Source organism: Martes martes (assembly GCF_963455335.1).
Source record: "Martes martes genome assembly, chromosome: 2".
Lineage (NCBI taxonomy): Eukaryota > Metazoa > Chordata > Mammalia > Carnivora > Mustelidae > Martes > Martes martes.
In genome coordinates this window covers 99004864-99022252 of record NC_137889.1, presented here as the reverse complement: position 1 = coordinate 99022252, position 17389 = coordinate 99004864, and the positions used below count along the sequence as shown (strand labels likewise).

The window sequence follows — 17389 nt, the reverse complement described above, 5'->3', positions numbered from 1 at the left end:
CCAGGAAGAGAAAACCATGTGAATAAAGACATTGAGGTTTTTAGTGGGGTGGTACGTCTGGGGAAGAACAGAGTTCTTTAGAATATTACGAGTATAGGATCTAAGGGAGGATAGTAGGAATAGAGGGTAGAGAAGGAGATAGGGGACATATTTTGGAAAGTCTTGATATCATGGAAATAATTTTTGAAAGTAGTGGGAGAAGCTATTCAATACTTCCTGTTTTAATTTGGTAATCAGTATATGGTCTCCAATGATAAGAAAAAGTAAAATTCTGCCAGCGATAGTATGTTTATAACATAATTGTCTATTGGGCATGCGGGCATGCATACACTAGACTATAGCATTTATTTATTCAGAAACAACAGAGGATCAATATATTCTTAAGTAGTTTTCCAGATAACTAAATTGTTTATTTTTTAAATTAAAAAAAATTTTTAACTAAATCGTTTAAATGCCAGCATTTTTTTTGCTAAATTTTATACTAATATTTCTACTATATGTTGCTTTTTCTTTTTGTTTAAATTATAAAATATTTCATGCTACAGGAAATTAAAAAAAATGATAATCACTCAAACTTCTGACTATAACTTGGATAATTCTGTTAATTTTTGCATAGCTTTTAAAAGTTCATCATTAAATCATATATATACTACTATATATACTTGTGTATAATTGCATGTGTCTTACCTAGTCATACATTCTATTTTTCTATTTCCATTTAGGATTATGTCATAGACATTTTTCTTGCTATCTGGTCAGCATAATTAGGATATTTATATAGAGCACCAGTAATATGGAGATAAATCAGGAGCAGATTTAGCTGAAAGAATGAAGCCGGGAAATGTTACAGAAAAATATAAAGTTCATTTTTGCCTGGGAGATACTATGATAGTATAGCACAAGTAACCACTTTGAACTGGTGATTGATGTTGAGACTAGGAGTGAATGCCTGCTTTTAGCATCAGTAATATTTATTTACTAAGCAAAATAAATAACTGAGCCAAGTGAGGGAGACTCTTTTCCTCTTAAGGTGGCTTTAATGGTAATACTGGATATTATCTTAATTTATATGATTAGGTGAGACTTGAATTTACTCCTTTAAATTACTTTTATAGAATTAACATTTCTGGTTTATATTATGAAAGTCATTAAGTCAATATTTGTATTTGCCTTTTAGTAAATTTTAATATTTGGTTCTTTATTCCTTTTCTTATCTTTAAGTAAATAATGTAAAATGTTTTCTTATAGAAAATTTCAAGGGTACCACGTACAGTTTACAGAAGTGTTGATGTTCCTTCAATTCCTTCTTGTGGATGGTCATATGGTTATGATATTAATGAGGATGGCAGTATTATAAAACATTCTCCACCTGCTAGTGACAGTACACTAGGTCCAGCATACTATAAACCTCAATTTGTAAGTATAATGTATTTTCTGTTGACAGTTGGAAGATTGTGATTATGCATGTTTTAATTAATGTAATGCCAACTGCAGTGATAAATAGACCCCAAATCTCAGTGGCTTAATACAACAGAAATTCTTTTTTTCCTCATTCATATGGGTATTCCTTGTTGATAAGAGACTTTCCTCTATGTAGAGATCCAGGGAAACAGTCTTATTCCATTCATGTCACTATCATCATCAAAGGGCTTCAGTTCATCTGTATCCAGCTGGAAAAGGGGAAAGAGAATGGAGGACTGCTAGTGGGAGGATTTTGTAGCCAAATCTGAGTATTAAAGCTCAATCACAGAGACACACTTAAGGGCCAAGAAGGCTGGTAAATATAGTCTAACTACATCTAGGAAGAAGAGGAAACAGGTTTCACTTACTAGAAGTGTCTGCTACAATGTATAATCTTATGCAATACATAGATATTCCTTTCCTGTATTTGGAAGGGAAAAGAGAATTTTTTAAATAAAGGAATTTGAATCTGATAGTATAAGGATTATATTTCATAACATTTTTAAAAAAAAGTTAAGGAGCTTCTCTTTAATTAAAATATCAAGCATATTATAGCACATCCATCTCATGCAGGTTTTTGGGTTCAAACCTGGCCAAAACTGAGCCAAAATTTCATTTAGCCAATTGAAATATATGAATTATCCATGAATATAAATGATTTATCTGGTTTTACTTAGTTACAAGACTGAAGTACATAGTGCTTTGAACTTAACATTTTTATACTTTTATGAGATCTGGAAGAAGTAATCCCCATGAGGAAGATGGCCAGAATTAAGCATAGACTTAAGGAAAGGCTGAAGAGTGACAAACCTTGGGCAAAGAATAGGTATTTTCAGATTTGGCTTGACCTTCAATTTTAGTACTCTGTAAGTTTTGTTTGTACATGTCTCCATCTTTGGGTTTAGACCCAAATATCTTTAGAAACCATTTGGTTTGTGGCTATACTGCGATATTTTTGTGTCTTAGAACCTTTGAATTGTTAAAAGTTTTAAAAAATATATATTCACTGTAATTTTTATAATTACATGTAGAACAGTACAAACATAACAGATACCCATGAATGTAAACTAGTGCAGCCACTGTGGGGGTGGCTCAGTTGGTTAAGCATCTGTGTTCAGCTCAGGTGATGATCCCAGGGTCCTGGGATCGAGTCCTGTATCAGGCTCTCTGCTCAGTGGGGAGCCTGCCACTCCTTCTGTTTGTGTACTCTCTCTGTCTCTGTCAAATAAATAAAATCTTAAAAAAAAATTCCTTTAATTTGGAATAGTTCTTTAGTCTTTGTCTTTTGTAACCTTGACTTTTTGAACAGTATAGCGTATTTACTTTGTAGAGTATTTCTTAATTTTGGCTTTATGTATATTTTATCATGATTAGAGTAAGTTTATATATTTTGGCAGGAATACTCCAGCAATGATGTATCCTCAGTGCATCACATAAAGAGGCACAGGGTATCTGCTTATCTCATGATTGGTGATGTTAATTTGAGGTGGTATCTTCCAGTTTTATCTAGTGTAAATTACTGTTTTTAAAAAATTTATAAATATTTTGTGGGAGTTACTTTAAGAATAAGTAGATATAGTTTTCATCATCAAACTCACTAGTTTAATATCCTTTCATGATTCAATTTTAATCAAACTCACTAGTTTAATATCCTTTCATGATTCAATTTTACTGTGATGTTTATCAAGGGATGGTTTTATGACTCAATCTTTCCTTTAACATGTATTTGTTGGCACTTTAAAGGAGAGCTTTCCTTATCTTTTTTCCCATTTATATCATCACGGATTCATGAATTCCTCTTTTACTAAAAAATTTATCATTTATTACTCATTATTTATTCTGAGGTTTAAATTACCTCAGAATTGATCCTTGGGAGCCCTTTAAACTAGCATCTCTTGTCTTTTTGACATGTCCTCATCATTCTTTGAGCATTTCTTTACCTTCTGGCACAGTAAGATGTTCCAGGTTCACCAATTTTTTTTTCCCTGCTCCATCCTTGGAATCAGACATTTCTTTAAGGAGCCCTACTTCCATTTAGTGGAGGATGTTATTTCAAAACAAGATCATTATACTATGTACATGCATTGTTCCTGTGGTGTCATTGCTTCAGGCTGTCAATGGACAGGATTAGAAATCCGTACTTATTTCTTATCTATCTATTAAAAACTTTGAGTTTATACTGATACCTGATTTTGATAATTATGTTGTGGTTATAAAAGACAATATCTTTTTCTTAAGAAATTCCAATCCAGTACCACAGGTTTGTTCTAGTTTTTGCTTTTCAGTGAGAAACCTTTTATTCTATTATTCTCAATATATTTTCTTACTTGCTTAGTCCTGTAAAACACTGAAAGAAATTTCATTGCTAACCCATCCCTGCAAAAAACAGACTTGACAAAATAGAAAGCTCTTACCTATAGGTAAGGGCACTGCACTGGAAGGTAGACTTATAGACTGCCTATATGAACATTGAAGGTGTGTGCTGACACATGCACAGAGCACCACTACAAAGGTTGGAGTCTTATTAGTTCAAGGCATTTAAGGAAATGACTTGTCCAACGACTGTCCAACCATTACCTGACCACTTAGCTAACCAGGCTGAAACTTCAGTAGACACATATGACAAAGAATACAGAATCTAGAGATAATCCAGGGACATCACTAACCAAACAAGCACCAACAAACCCTTCAGTGGTAGGGGGAGATTCTGATTTCCAGAGTTGCCACATTATATTATCTAAAATGTACAATTTTCAAATTAAAAAATTATGAGAAATGCAAAGAACAAAAAAATATGGTCCATATGTAGGAAAAGCAATCAATAGAAACTGTTCTTGAGGAAGCCAGTATATTGGACTTATTAGACCAAGTTGTTAAATCAGCTATTTTAAATATATTCAAAGAAGTAAAGGAAGCTATGTCTAAAGAACTAAAGGAAAATATAAGAACAGTGTTTTACCAAATAGATTGTATCAATAAAAAGTTAGAAATTTTAGAAAGAAATCAAATAGAAATTCTGGAATTGAAAAGTATAGTTATGGTCTTGAAAATTCACTAGAGGGATTCAGTAATGGATTTTAACTGGCAGAAGAAGGAATCAGGAAACTTGAGGACAAATCAATTGATACTATATAGTCTGAAAAAGGAAAAAGGAATGAAGAAAAATAAACATAGCTTAAGCGACCTGTGGGACACCATCATGCAGACCAACATATGGATAATGGAAGTCTGGGAAGGAAAGAAGAAAAAGGGTCAGAGAGAATGTTTAAAGAGATAATGGCTAAAACACCCCAAATTGGTTGAAAAAACATTGATATATACATACAAGGAGCTCAGTGAATTCCAAGCAGGATAAAATATAAACGGATACATACCTAGATCCATTATAGTCAAACTTTTGAAAGCCAAAGACAAAGAGAGGTGTTAAAAAAGCAGGAGAAGTGACAAGGGATTCCCCAATAAGAATAACAGTTGATTACCAGAAATAAGATTACCAGAAACCATGGAGGCCAGAAGGCAATGGGATGATATTTTCAAGTGCTGGGAAAAAGAAAAAAAGACTTCCAATCAAGAATTCTGTTCTTTGAAAATGAAGGTGAAATAAAACATTCCCAAGTAAACAGAAACTGAAAGAATTTGTCTCTAGTACTTCCTCTAAAGAAATGCTAGAGGCAGTCCTTCAGGCTGAAATGAAAGGTCATTAAGATAGTAACTCAAATCTACACAAAGAATTAAAGAACAATGATAATGGCAAATACATAAGCCAGTATTATTTTATTTTTAGCTTGTAACTCCTCTATTTGATTTCTATTGATTATGGAACACAGTAGAAATGATACATTTTATGTTCAAGTACAGTTGTTTGTTTTCATTATGTTCATTCAATCAACATATGCACATCATAAGGTTTTGTTATAGTGTTCAACAATTCATTAGTTGCATATAGCCCAGTGCTCATCCCAACATGTGCTCTCCTTGACACCATCACCCAGTTACCCCATCCCTCCACCCCCCTCTATTCTGTAACCCTCAGTTTTTTCCCCAGAGTCCAGAGTCTCTCATGGTTTGGACTGTTTTATGCTATAAAAGTTACAAAGAACGAGGTTATCTCTGGAAATATGGAGAGGAAGGACATTGTAATTTACAGATGTGTCTCCTATTCTCAGAGAATTTCCATTTCTTCTGACTCGGGGGTCTTTTGTCCCATGAGTATCTTGCCTTCTTTTCCTTTGCCGTACCTGGTTTTCCAGGCCTTGACGATCCCACCATCCTGTTAATAATCTCAAAATAATTAGTCTTCTTCAGCAGACAGTGCCAGTATTTTAGATATTTGAGTAAGATGCTTAGAAGAACAGTAGAGATAAATTATGTAAAAATTGTAGTGAAATTAGAGAAGTCCTATGGTTTAATAGCAGTATATTCTGTTCAAGGTGAGGAAAAGTTAGGAGATGTAGTTGAATGGAGTATACCACCTGGGTATGTTTCTTGGCTTCACCACTTAATAGTTATTTGTCCTTGCTTAAGCTCTTTTTTTTACAATAGTCCTAGATCTTTGGCCTTAACTTAAACAATTCTCTGAATACTCTTACCTTAAATCTCAAAATGGTTATTCTTTCTTTAAAATTAAACTTTCCATATACACTATTTCTTTGTTTTAGAATAGTCTATCATCTATTCAAGGGCTAGAACCTTGCCTCCAGGCTTACCTAGATGTACAAAACCTGGATTACCTTAAGAATTGTTAAACAGTTGAATCACAAAATCACAACAGTGTAAATTAACCTGAAGAGTTTCCTAGACCTAATGAATAAACACTACTTTGACATATAAAATTTATTTTATTTTTCCTTCAGCAAAAAAAATGCAGATTCCTATAGACTGTATAGGAATTGTGAAATTGATGCTGTAGTAATGTTCATTTAAATTTTACCCAATATCTGATAATTCTATGTATCACTTTAGTTGCTTTGTGAGATAATCTTATATATGGGCTCAGTTTCTAGAGGAGTGAATATTAATAGAAGATTAAGAAAATAATCCAAGAGGTGTGAAATAGTTGTGGTTCTTCCCTGAACTGGTGAATAATATATGCTGGAGATATTTTACATAGTTTAAATAGAAAACAGGCTCTGAAATTAAGAGTTGTGTAAGACTCTAGCCAACAAATGATAAGTTTTAGCTTTTTCAATCTGTAAGGGAAAAGTCTCTACATAAATTACTTTCTATAACATTTGAGTTATAAAATTTAGTGTCTCTCTTGTGTTCTATCTCTCTCTCTTTTTTTTTTTTTTAGATTTTATTTATTTATTTGACAGAGAGAGATCACAAGTAGGCAGAGAGGCAGACAGAGAGAGAGAGAGAGGGAAGCAGGCTCCCTGCTGAGCAGAGAGCCCGATGCGGGACTCAATCCCAGGACCCTAAGATCATGACCTGAGCTGAAGGCAGCGGCTTAACCCACGGAGCCACCCACGCACCCTCTCTCTTTCTTTTTTAAGAAGAGCCCAGGTAACCACTAGAAGCCTACTTTTTAGAGGTGGATTTCACAAGCAAAGTTTGTGGTGGAATTATGGCATTGACATTTGCTAATGATAACATGCTGGGAACTACCTGTGTGCTGCCACCCTGGAGAACAATCCATTAGTGTTTGAATTGATGCACTTTGGGACTTTAAATTCTTCAAAAATTCTATTTCCATACTTAATTATGGAAAAGACATGGTGGAAAAGTTGCATAGCCCCTTCTTCATACATTTTATTGTCAATGGGAGTGGCAGTTAGTAATTCTTCTTCAAGTTATATTGCAGCATTTACTTAAAATAATGCAGCTCCCTGCTGAGTTTGCTTCAATTAAGTCATATTTTATTTGCTAATGATTTTCCAAGTTGACAATGACCTTGAAGTTGGTATTGTCAACACTTCTTGACATAAAGAGAGTATGATTTAGAGTTAAGAGTGCATCAATTTATTTTTCATTTTCTGTCCTCCATTTTTAAGAGGGGTTTAAATTAAATTTCAGATTGAACATTTACCTGAGTAACCTCTGTAGTTAAAGAGTTCAGTGAAAAAAGTAGTTGTCAATTCATATGATTTGGGTGAAATGAATTTTAGTGTATGTACAGGAAAAGGATTTTGCTAATGTCTTGAATGGTGTGTATGTATATGTATGATCTTTCCTTCTGCTGGATTACCTTAAGAATTATTAAACAGTTGAACCACAAAATCACAACAGTGTAAATTAACCTGAAGAGTTTCCTAGACCTAATTCTACTCAAGGTTTTGAAATGCTGTGTTAAAAGACTTAATATAAAACTTTAACATGTATTTTTTAGGCTATAAAAATGTGATGTAAGAGATGATTTACCAAAATGCTGTCTTAAAATGCTGATTAAAAAAAAATCTATAGGTTATAGTAAATAAACATAGCAGATATGCTCCTGCCTGAAATATATAAAATATCTAACATATCTAACATGGTTATATTAGAACAGAGTTCAACATTTGTGTACTTTACTTATTATGCCTAAAATTTGCACAATTATGGAATTTCTGTTAATTTCTAATTAAAAAATAAAGTATAATGCAACAAAGATATTTTGCTCTTTCTGTACACAAAACTATGTATTTTGAAATTCATGGCTATGTTAGGTAAATCCATTTGAAAGATGATCTACAACACTTACTTTAGAAAAAAGAAGTCTTGTGTGGCTTGACATTCTTTCTTTTCCTAAAGCTCTGTAGGGTGCAGCAGTCTTTGGAGTTGCCACTCACCCAAAGGAACAGGCTGCTTTTCAGCTACTCTAGTGGATGCCACAGTTTCTTCCAGTATTCATCTGCTACCATCTGTAGCTCTGCTGGACATGTCAGGCTGTCCCATTTTTCTATACTCTCATGCTAGGTGTTACATTTGTCTCTGCAATCCAGATCCAAAGCCTTTGGGTGATCTGACTGCCTTATTTCCTTTTGTGTCATGCTCAGGAGTGCCAAAGCAGTGTATACTCTAAGTGCTATAGAGGTTGGTGAGATAGCTCTTTCAATTTTTCTTCATAGCTCTGTTCCTTCTAGTACTGACAAAGATCTGGGCTTGAGAATCATGTATCAACTAGACAACCTACTTATGATAATAATAATGGTAATAATATCACCTTACTTTGATTCAGTGCTTTATAGTGTTATAGCTTCATAAGTGTGTTAAAGCTGAATGTCTATAGTGAAGATAGGAAAATACCTCTCTGCTCTTTGTGTTATAATTCATTAGAATGGATCTACATATTAATAATCTAAGTACATTGAGGCCACTTATAGTGCTGGAAATATTCCTAGTGGAAATAAGGATTAATCCTTTTTATTTATGTAACAAGTTTTCCCAGGCTTCATTGGATTGTGGGTACTAAAGAGAGTCACAATTTTGTTAATAACTCAAATGTAAGTATCTCCTCCTATTGATTTAGAGGTCTTCTAGCCTTCGGCAACTTCTTTTTGGGTGTTTCTGGGAGTCCTCAGGGACTGTCTTGACCATACTCCTGAATAAGTCTGTTTCCACTGAGACAGCTGCCGTTCCAGTAGGCACTTCAGTCTCTTACCAGATGGTGCTCTCTGCTGGGAAGTTCTACCAATGTACTTGATCACAGCTAAAGCTGCATGATGAGCTGGGGTGAAGTTGGGGAATAATGTCTTTCTCTCTTTGTTTTACATTGTATTATAGGGGTCTAAAAGTAGCACTGAGTTTTACCAGTCTTTAATGAAAGAAATCTTTTAGATTTTTGTCATAGCCTTTTTGTACCCTCCAGGACACAGGCAAAAATCCAGTGGGAACTGTTAGAGGGCTAATTCAGTCCACAGGAAATATTCAATATTTAACATTTGCTACTTTTTGGGCAGTAAGATTTTCTTACTGGATGAGGGTCATTATGATTAGCTGCTTCCCATGGGATTAGTTTTCACATTCACCTTCTGGTTGATTTGCCCTGTTCACTAGACATTTCAAAACATGTCTGAATCTTACTTAGACTTAATTAATAACTCCCTGTTTCTCTACCCTCAGCTCCAACATCCTCTACCACCCCAAGCAAGAATAAACAAGGGAAATCAAAGCAGGGGAAACCTGTAGAAAAACTGCAGTTCAGTTTCTCTGTGGGATTACATCTATAAAAAGAATCGACAGAGGTCCTATTTCACTTCATGGAAACATCAAATTTCTGTCAGAGATTTTATTGGCCCCTATTTAATTCTTTAAGATCAGGTGGGTGTAGAAGGGAAAGTTTAGTTTTATTGTGTTGTATTCTGTAACATCTGAGGGCTAGTTAATGCTAAGTTCTAGGAAGCAAAAGGCATTTTCACATAGTAGGGAATTGTAGTGCTGTACCAGATGCTTTTTGGATTTTGTTGTGGCATCCCAAAGCTTTCTGGAATGGTACCGCTCTAAACAGAGCTTGTCCTCATTAGGGGCCAGTGCCAGAGCTTCTAATTTATTTCCAACCATGCATGCCAAGAATAGAGTGGGTGAACATTGTCTTTCATCTCTTTATGTAATGGCCGTGGCACAAATCTCTGAGGGTATTAGTAGAGAATTCCTCCCTACTTTCCACTAAAGAGTCCATCCTAATCTCTGATTTCTGTCTCATTGGGTTCATCAGTAGGCTTCAGAGGAGGTTCTTTTCACATGTGGTGAGTTCTGTTTCTGGTTGTATTCTCTGCTATGTTATATTTTCCAGAAATTCTTTGAAGATTTGGAACATGACTGATACTATCTCTTAGATTCTAGTACTGGTGATTTGTGTCTATTTTATAAAATTTTTTTGAAATTTTGGTAGGAGTTGGGCAGATATGGGTTTGAGTCACCATTTTGAATTGCAATTATACTTTATTCACTAATATTGCTATTTATTTTATTAATTATTATTTATAATGATAATCAAGAGAGGTTGGTACCACTGTTTTAGAAGAGTAATAGTCACCTGGGACAAGTGACACTGTTTTATGCAGTTAAGCTACAAGTTTGTCATGGGGATTTTATTTTTTATATGTGTATAAATTGGATTATTAATCCAAGCTTATTTTAAAGCTTTATTTTTACAAATATGAATTAAAAAATAAGGTAAGTAGGCCAGAGTTTACCTTTTACCTTCAGTTAAAAAATGATTTTTAAGGAAATTTTTGAGTGATTGCTCAATTTAGAATCTATTAGGTGAACAAAAGGGAATTTCTGTAAGAGAAGTTACTGTTCTTATATTTCATTATTTTATTAATTTCTGATGAAACCATGTCCTTTAACTTTCCTAAAGTGAACTTTTCAGGGTCATGCTTAAATTTTGACATTTATTATAGTGGATGCAAAGGAAGCATGATTGTTGATGTCTCTTGTCACAAATAATTTCTTTGGCATTAAAGGATGAATCTGGACCTCAAGCATTGATAGAATGAACTGGGGATAGTATTTAATTCGTTTGTCATATATTTGTTGCTATTTGAAAATTGCATGAATTTATTATAGTTTAAATGCTAGGTAATTAGAAATTATCTACTATCTGTTGGTGATACTTGAATTTGAATTTGATTTCTGGAAATTAATTTAATTTCTATTTAATTAAGATTATTTTTAACAGACTCTCTATTCCTTAAATCATATAGTACTGCCCTACCCTCCCTTTTTTAAATGATGAGGAGCTCATCTTTATTGCCCTTAAGGTTTTAGATTGCTAAGTGTACTGCCAAGAGAGCTGTTCATATTGGTTGAGGATATGCTAAAACTAGAGATGCTTCTCTAGGAATCCTGGCTGACTCAGGAGTGGGATGGTGCACAGCAGTCTTAATTTAGGTTGAGAGAAGACTTTTGCAATTGTTAGTGGAACCCTTTGACTAAGGCTGTCCTTCCTTTAGATTTAGACTTAAATGTAGTTAAACACTGTTTCATGGCTTATTTAAACTATGTCTCATTTTCGCTTTTTTTTTTTTTTTTAAAGGATTTTTCCAATGCAACTTTGAAATACAAGGGGATACATTTTGGCAACTCTTTGGGAAGACTCGAGTTACCTACAAAGTCAGGGCCTGGTCCTGGACAGTATAATATAGTCCAGTAAGTAAAAAATACATACATACATGCATACATACATACATACATACATACATATATAAATGTAGTATACCTCTAATGTAATTCTTGACTGGAAAGTATTCTAATATATTCATTTGTGCCTGGCTCTGGTGTCCATTCTTCCGACTAAATGATAGATTTAGAAGCCATTCTCAAGTGTGGGCTCAGAGCCATGGCATCAGTTTGGAGGTTATATTTATGAAGTTTAACTAGGAAATACATTTCTGGTAAAATAACTCATTCTGTCTTTATTTTCTTCTACTCCCATTCCTACTTTATTTTCTCCTACTCATACTCCCATGAGGCCTTAGATGTGGGTGCATGGATGACAAAATTCAATGACAAATAACATGTGGTTCTCAGAATCTATCACCTGTTTTCATCATTATAATTTTTAAACAAGATCCAGCTTATCCGCCTGATTCATTTTCTCTTATAGAGTGAGTTTTTTTAAAATAGGAAGTCCCACCATAATTACCTATTTAATTAGTTTCCTAGACAGATTCAAACATATCTATATACCAGTGGTGGTTGTAGCTGAGACTTTCTTAGACACCCTTGCTAATGTTCATTTACTGAACAAACATTGTTTGAATTCTTTCTGTGTGGTAGTACTACACATAGTAACTAAGAATAAAAAGAGTAAAACATGGTTCTTATTTTGGGGAATTTATACCCTATTCTCTTTTCTTCTTCATTTTTCTGAACTCTCCTAATATGAGAGGTACACCTTGTATTTTTATTCTTTCAGTAGTACACTAGAACTTTAATATGTTTATTTAGCTTAATGGGGTCTAACTTAATGTCTTTGTCATTATTCCAAACAAAAGAGTCTATGAAATGTTCTGATTAGCTCTCTTCATCCTCTTGACATATGTTTTCATTATTCAGTATTCTAATTTTATCCTTTTTTCTTTCAGTTTGGCTGGTTTGCTTATCTCTCTGTCTTTCTGTCTGTCTGCCTGCTTGCCTGCCTACCTGCTCATCAGTTTATTGAGGTTTAATAAATATAAGGCAAAAGTAACTTTTTTTAAAGGTATGTAGTTCTTTGATGATTGCTTTCCTTCCATTCCACTACATTTCTAACTAAATACTGCAGGCATATCTGGGACTCTCTTTAACCTTTATTGCTCTGATTTTGCTTGGCAGTTTTTCCCAATAGTCTTTTTTGTTTCTCCAACCCTGTCCCACTCCCATTCTAATTCCTTGTTTTTTAATGTTACTTTCTCTTTGAACTTTTTTATTTCCTGTGTTCTTCTATTCACATTTTCACTTTTGCTTTGAAATGTATCCATATAGGGGCATTCTAGACTGCTTCATTTACGTCACCATTTCCATAATTTGTCTGCTCTTTGATTTTGCTGCCTTCACCTTGCCTTTTATTTGGAGTTGTCTTGGTTCTCTCTGGTAGTTGACATTTTGTACCTTTTTATTTTTCATTTTTCTTAATCTTTTACTTACTGATTAAGTCAGAATGATTCTGGGATATTTGATAGAGTATAAAGATGGAGATACTTGGTTACTGTAAATGGAAAGATAAGCGTCTAAGTCTCTTTTTGGGAAAGACACAGACCAAAATGATATGTGACCCTTCTGATCTCCCAAATATAAATTTGTTATCCACAAGAGTATTTGAGGTTTTGAAAACAAGTTCATTTGTTGAATTTTGTGTGAAAAAAATGAGTGAAGTCAGCATTCACCAATGAACTGAGATGTTAAATGGGTATTTAAATTATAGCAATGTCAAACAAATTATTTGCAATTAATAACTTAAACATTTGTTTTTATGTTTTACTTTTACCTTTTAAAAAATGTTTATGTTCAACATAGTTCATTGGAAATGTTTAATATGAGGGTTTTTTTTTTAAATTCTGTTTAAGAAGTAGAAGAAATAGTATAGTCAGTATAGCCTATTTAAAAATAATTCTTGTAGGAGCACCTGGGTGGCACAGTTGGTTAAGTGTCTGACTCTTGGTTTCAGAGCAGGTCATGATCTAGGGTCATTGAGACTGAGCCCCACATCAGGCTCTGTGCTCAGTGGAGAGTTTGCTTGAGATTCTCTTTCCTTCTCCCTCTGCCCCTCCTCTCATGTTCTTTCTCTCTAAAATAAATAAATAAATCTCAAAAAAAATTCTTGTAGTAATGATAGCTCAGTTATTGTGTACTTATGGGCCATGCATGGCATTAAATACTTTACCTGTATTACTTAACTTTAATCATTACAATCTTAATAATTGGTTGTTACTATTTCCAGTCAGGTGAAGAATCTACTCTTAAGTTTAGAGAAGTAAGGTGATTTGTGTAAGGTCACACTACAGCTAGTAGGTAACAGTGCTAGGATTCACATCAGGCTGTCTGACTGTAAAGCTTGGGCTGTTAATCACTTTTATTTTCTTATTCTTTCTTGAACTTTATGTCTCTTTTTTGTTTTGTTTTATAAATAGTTGAAATATCAAGGGATTTGAAATTTTAAAAATGTTTTATGTTAAGCAGAATACACAGGAAACTTTTCTGGGTAGCTTTTTATTTAAACTCCTAATATAAATCCTACATCCTATTTTTTTTCTGGAGTCATTATAAGTTTATTGTAATGCTCTGAATTAGAAAATGCGCAACTAACCAACATAGATTAATACATTTTACAAAATTTAGTATATATTGGCCTAACACACCCAGCTGATCATATTACTGCATACTTTTTAGGCAGACAATGTTGGTGTAAAACACTCTCTTTGCTTATATAAACAATAATATATTTGAAACTGAGAGCTTCTCAATTTTTCTGACTTTTCTAAAGGAAAAAGACACCTCATTATGAAAATATTAACATCAAGAAAGATCAACAACAAAATTATTGCTTAAATCTCCCACGATTTTATGAAGTAATAATATTACAGGAGGAAAAAAAGGTAAGTTGAAATGTAGCTATTTCATCTACTTTCTATATTTTAGGATCATTGACTCTTATCTTTACAAGGCTAGAGTACTCTTAGATCTACTGTGCCTCTTAGCTAGCTAGTTGTTGCTCAATGAATATTATTGAAGGAATTATATTTAAATCTCTATGAAGTAACCACCAGCTCTGCTTGAACACCTCTTGTGATAAAGAACTCACAAACTCTAAGGTTTATTGTTTCAATAGTGGACAACTCCATTCCTTGCAATTTCCTTCTTAAACTGATCTAAATTTGCCTGCCTGCTGCCTACTTTTTCTCCATTTTTCTGTGACTTCTTTTCAATCTCTTTTTCAGTCTTTTTCTAGTAAGGATAAATGTTCCAAATATTTTTGAAATTCTTGTTATTTAAATTCATGATAATTTATTTTCCTTTTAAGTTATCTAGGGCTCTTCTTTGGTTTGTGAGTCTCCTTCTTTCTCTTTCTTTCTTTTTTTAATATGATACTAGAACTAAGCGTAATATTCTTGGTGTATTCTGGTTTGTACATAGTAGGATTTTCATCTTCCTTCTTCTGGATAGTGTATATTTATTAACATAAAACCCAAGATTTCAGTAAATTTTTTTTTTTATAGCTATGTTTCAGTTTACTCATTTGGAACTTGTAGGCAAATAAAACCATAGACTTTTTTTTTCCCCTTTACTATATTACTATATTTAAACATAAAAACTTGAACAATGTAATATTATACAGCTATAAAAAGGATGCAATCTTGCCATTTGCAATAACATGGTTGGACTCAGGGTATTACGCTGAGTGAATTAAATCAGAGAAAGATAAATACCTTATGATTTTACTCATAGGTGAAATCTAAAGAACAGAACTTATGAATAGACAAGCAAAAAGCAGAATCAGACTTATAAATAAATAGAACAAATTGATGGTTACCAGAGGAAAGGGGTATGGGAGGGTTGGGAAAAATAAGTGAAGAGGAGTGGGAGATAAAGGCTTACAGTTATGGAATGAATAAATTAGGAGAATAAAAGGGACAGCATGGGGAGTCTAGTTAATGATAATGTAATGTTGTATGGTGACAGACGGTAGCTATACTTGTGGAGAGCATAGCATAATGTATAGAGAAGTTGAATCACTATGTGTACATCTGAAACTAATACAACATTGTGTATTAACTATATTCAAGTAAATAAAAAACATTGAGGATTATAGAATAAAAATTTTAAATTGGATCATTTAGAATAAGGATAAATGATTCTCAGCTGAAAAATCAATAACTATTTCAATAAGATTTTTCTTTGCATTTGATTTCCTTGGTCTTCCCCTGAATATCAATCAGCAATGAGAAATATTGTTTCTAGAAATGAAAAGACACAATAACATAATAACACAATATGATTGATTTTATAGAATTATAATTACAAATCTCAAACAGTGTAAAAAGAGTTAATGTAGAATCATGAGCGATTATAGTCTGTAGTTTTCTATTCTTGTAATGTCCTTGTTTTGGTATTAGGGTTATGCTGGCTTCATAGAATGAGTTAAGGAATATTCTTTCTGCTTCTATCCTCTCAGTTTGTAGAGAATTGATATAATGTGTTCTTTAAATGTTTGGTAAAATTTGCTGGTGAACCCAGTTGGGTTTGGTGCTTTCTTTTTCTGGAAGGTTATTAATTACTGATTCAGTTTTTAAAATAGAGGCATATTTGGATCATCTGTTTTTTCTTGTGTGAGTTTGGGAAGATTGAGTCTTTCAAGAAATCGGTCCAATTTATCTGGCTTATCAAATGTATGGGCATAGAGTTCATAGTATTCCTTTATGTTTATGGGATCTGTAGTGATGTACCCTTCTTCACTCTGATATTAGTAACTGTGTCTTCTCTTTTTTTCTTAGTTTACCAGGCTAGAGACTTATAGGTTTGATCTTTTCAAAGACCCAATTTTTGGTTTCATTGATTTTCTCTATTTATTTCTCATATTCAATTTTATTGATTTCTGCTCCAATTCTACTCATTTTTCTTTTGACTACTTCTAATTTAATTTGGTCTTCTTTTTTATTTTCCTAAGGTGGAAACTTAGATTTTCATATGTGCTTTCATTGCTATAAATGATGTCAATTATATCTATTTTTGATTATGGTGTTATTGATTCCCACTATGTCTTTACTGATTTTATGCCTGCTACTCTGTCCATTTCTGAGAAAGAGTATTGAAGTCTTCAACTGTGATAGTGGATTCATTTATTTTTACTTGCAGTCCTATCAGTTTTGCCTCATATAGTGCTGCTTTGTTGTTAGGAACATACATGTTAAGAATTGTTATGTCTTCTTGGAGAACTGGCCTCTTTATCATTATATAATGATCTTCTTTAGCCCTGATAATCTTCCTTGCTTTGAAGTCTGTACTGTCTAAAATTAATATATCTACTCTTGCTTTCTTTTGATTACTGTTAGCATGGTATGTTTTTCTCCATTTACTTTTAATTTATATTTGTCTTTATATTTAAAGTGGGACTGTTATTGACAGCAAGACTGCTATACAAGTCTTATATAGTGGGTCTTACTTGTTGATCCACTCTGACAATCTTTTTTTTTTTTTCTTTTTTTCAGATTTTATTTATTTATTTTTCAGAGAGAGCACAAGCTGGCAGAGTGGCAGGCAGAGGCAGAGAGAGAAGCAGACTCCCTGCTAAGCAAGGAGCCTGGTATGGGACTCCATCCCAGGACCCTGGGATCATGACCTGAGTCGAAGGCAATGTCTTAACTGACTGAGCCACCCAGGTGTCCCTATCTCTGTCTTTTAATTGGTGAATTCAGACCATTGACATTCAAGGATTATCGATATAGTTGGATTAATATCTACCACATTTGTTACTGTTTTCTATTTAATGCCCCCCGTTTTTTGCTCCTATTTTTATCATGCATTCTTT

At 33.4% G+C, this 17389-nt stretch overlaps 1 protein-coding gene across 1 annotated transcript in view; it reads left to right on the top strand.

Annotated features, from left to right (window-relative positions):
• Positions 1 to 17389, top strand: part of STPG2 (sperm tail PG-rich repeat containing 2) — a gene marked incomplete at both ends in the record, with an annotated part of 344118 nt that overhangs the window by 23768 nt on the left and 302961 nt on the right. Inside the window, 3 exons of the mRNA XM_080796638.1 lie at positions 1249 to 1416; positions 11420 to 11532; positions 14348 to 14459. Coding sequence (XP_080652764.1) covers positions 1249 to 1416; positions 11420 to 11532; positions 14348 to 14459 — 393 coding nt within the window. The remainder of the gene's footprint in view (positions 1 to 1248; positions 1417 to 11419; positions 11533 to 14347; positions 14460 to 17389) is intronic.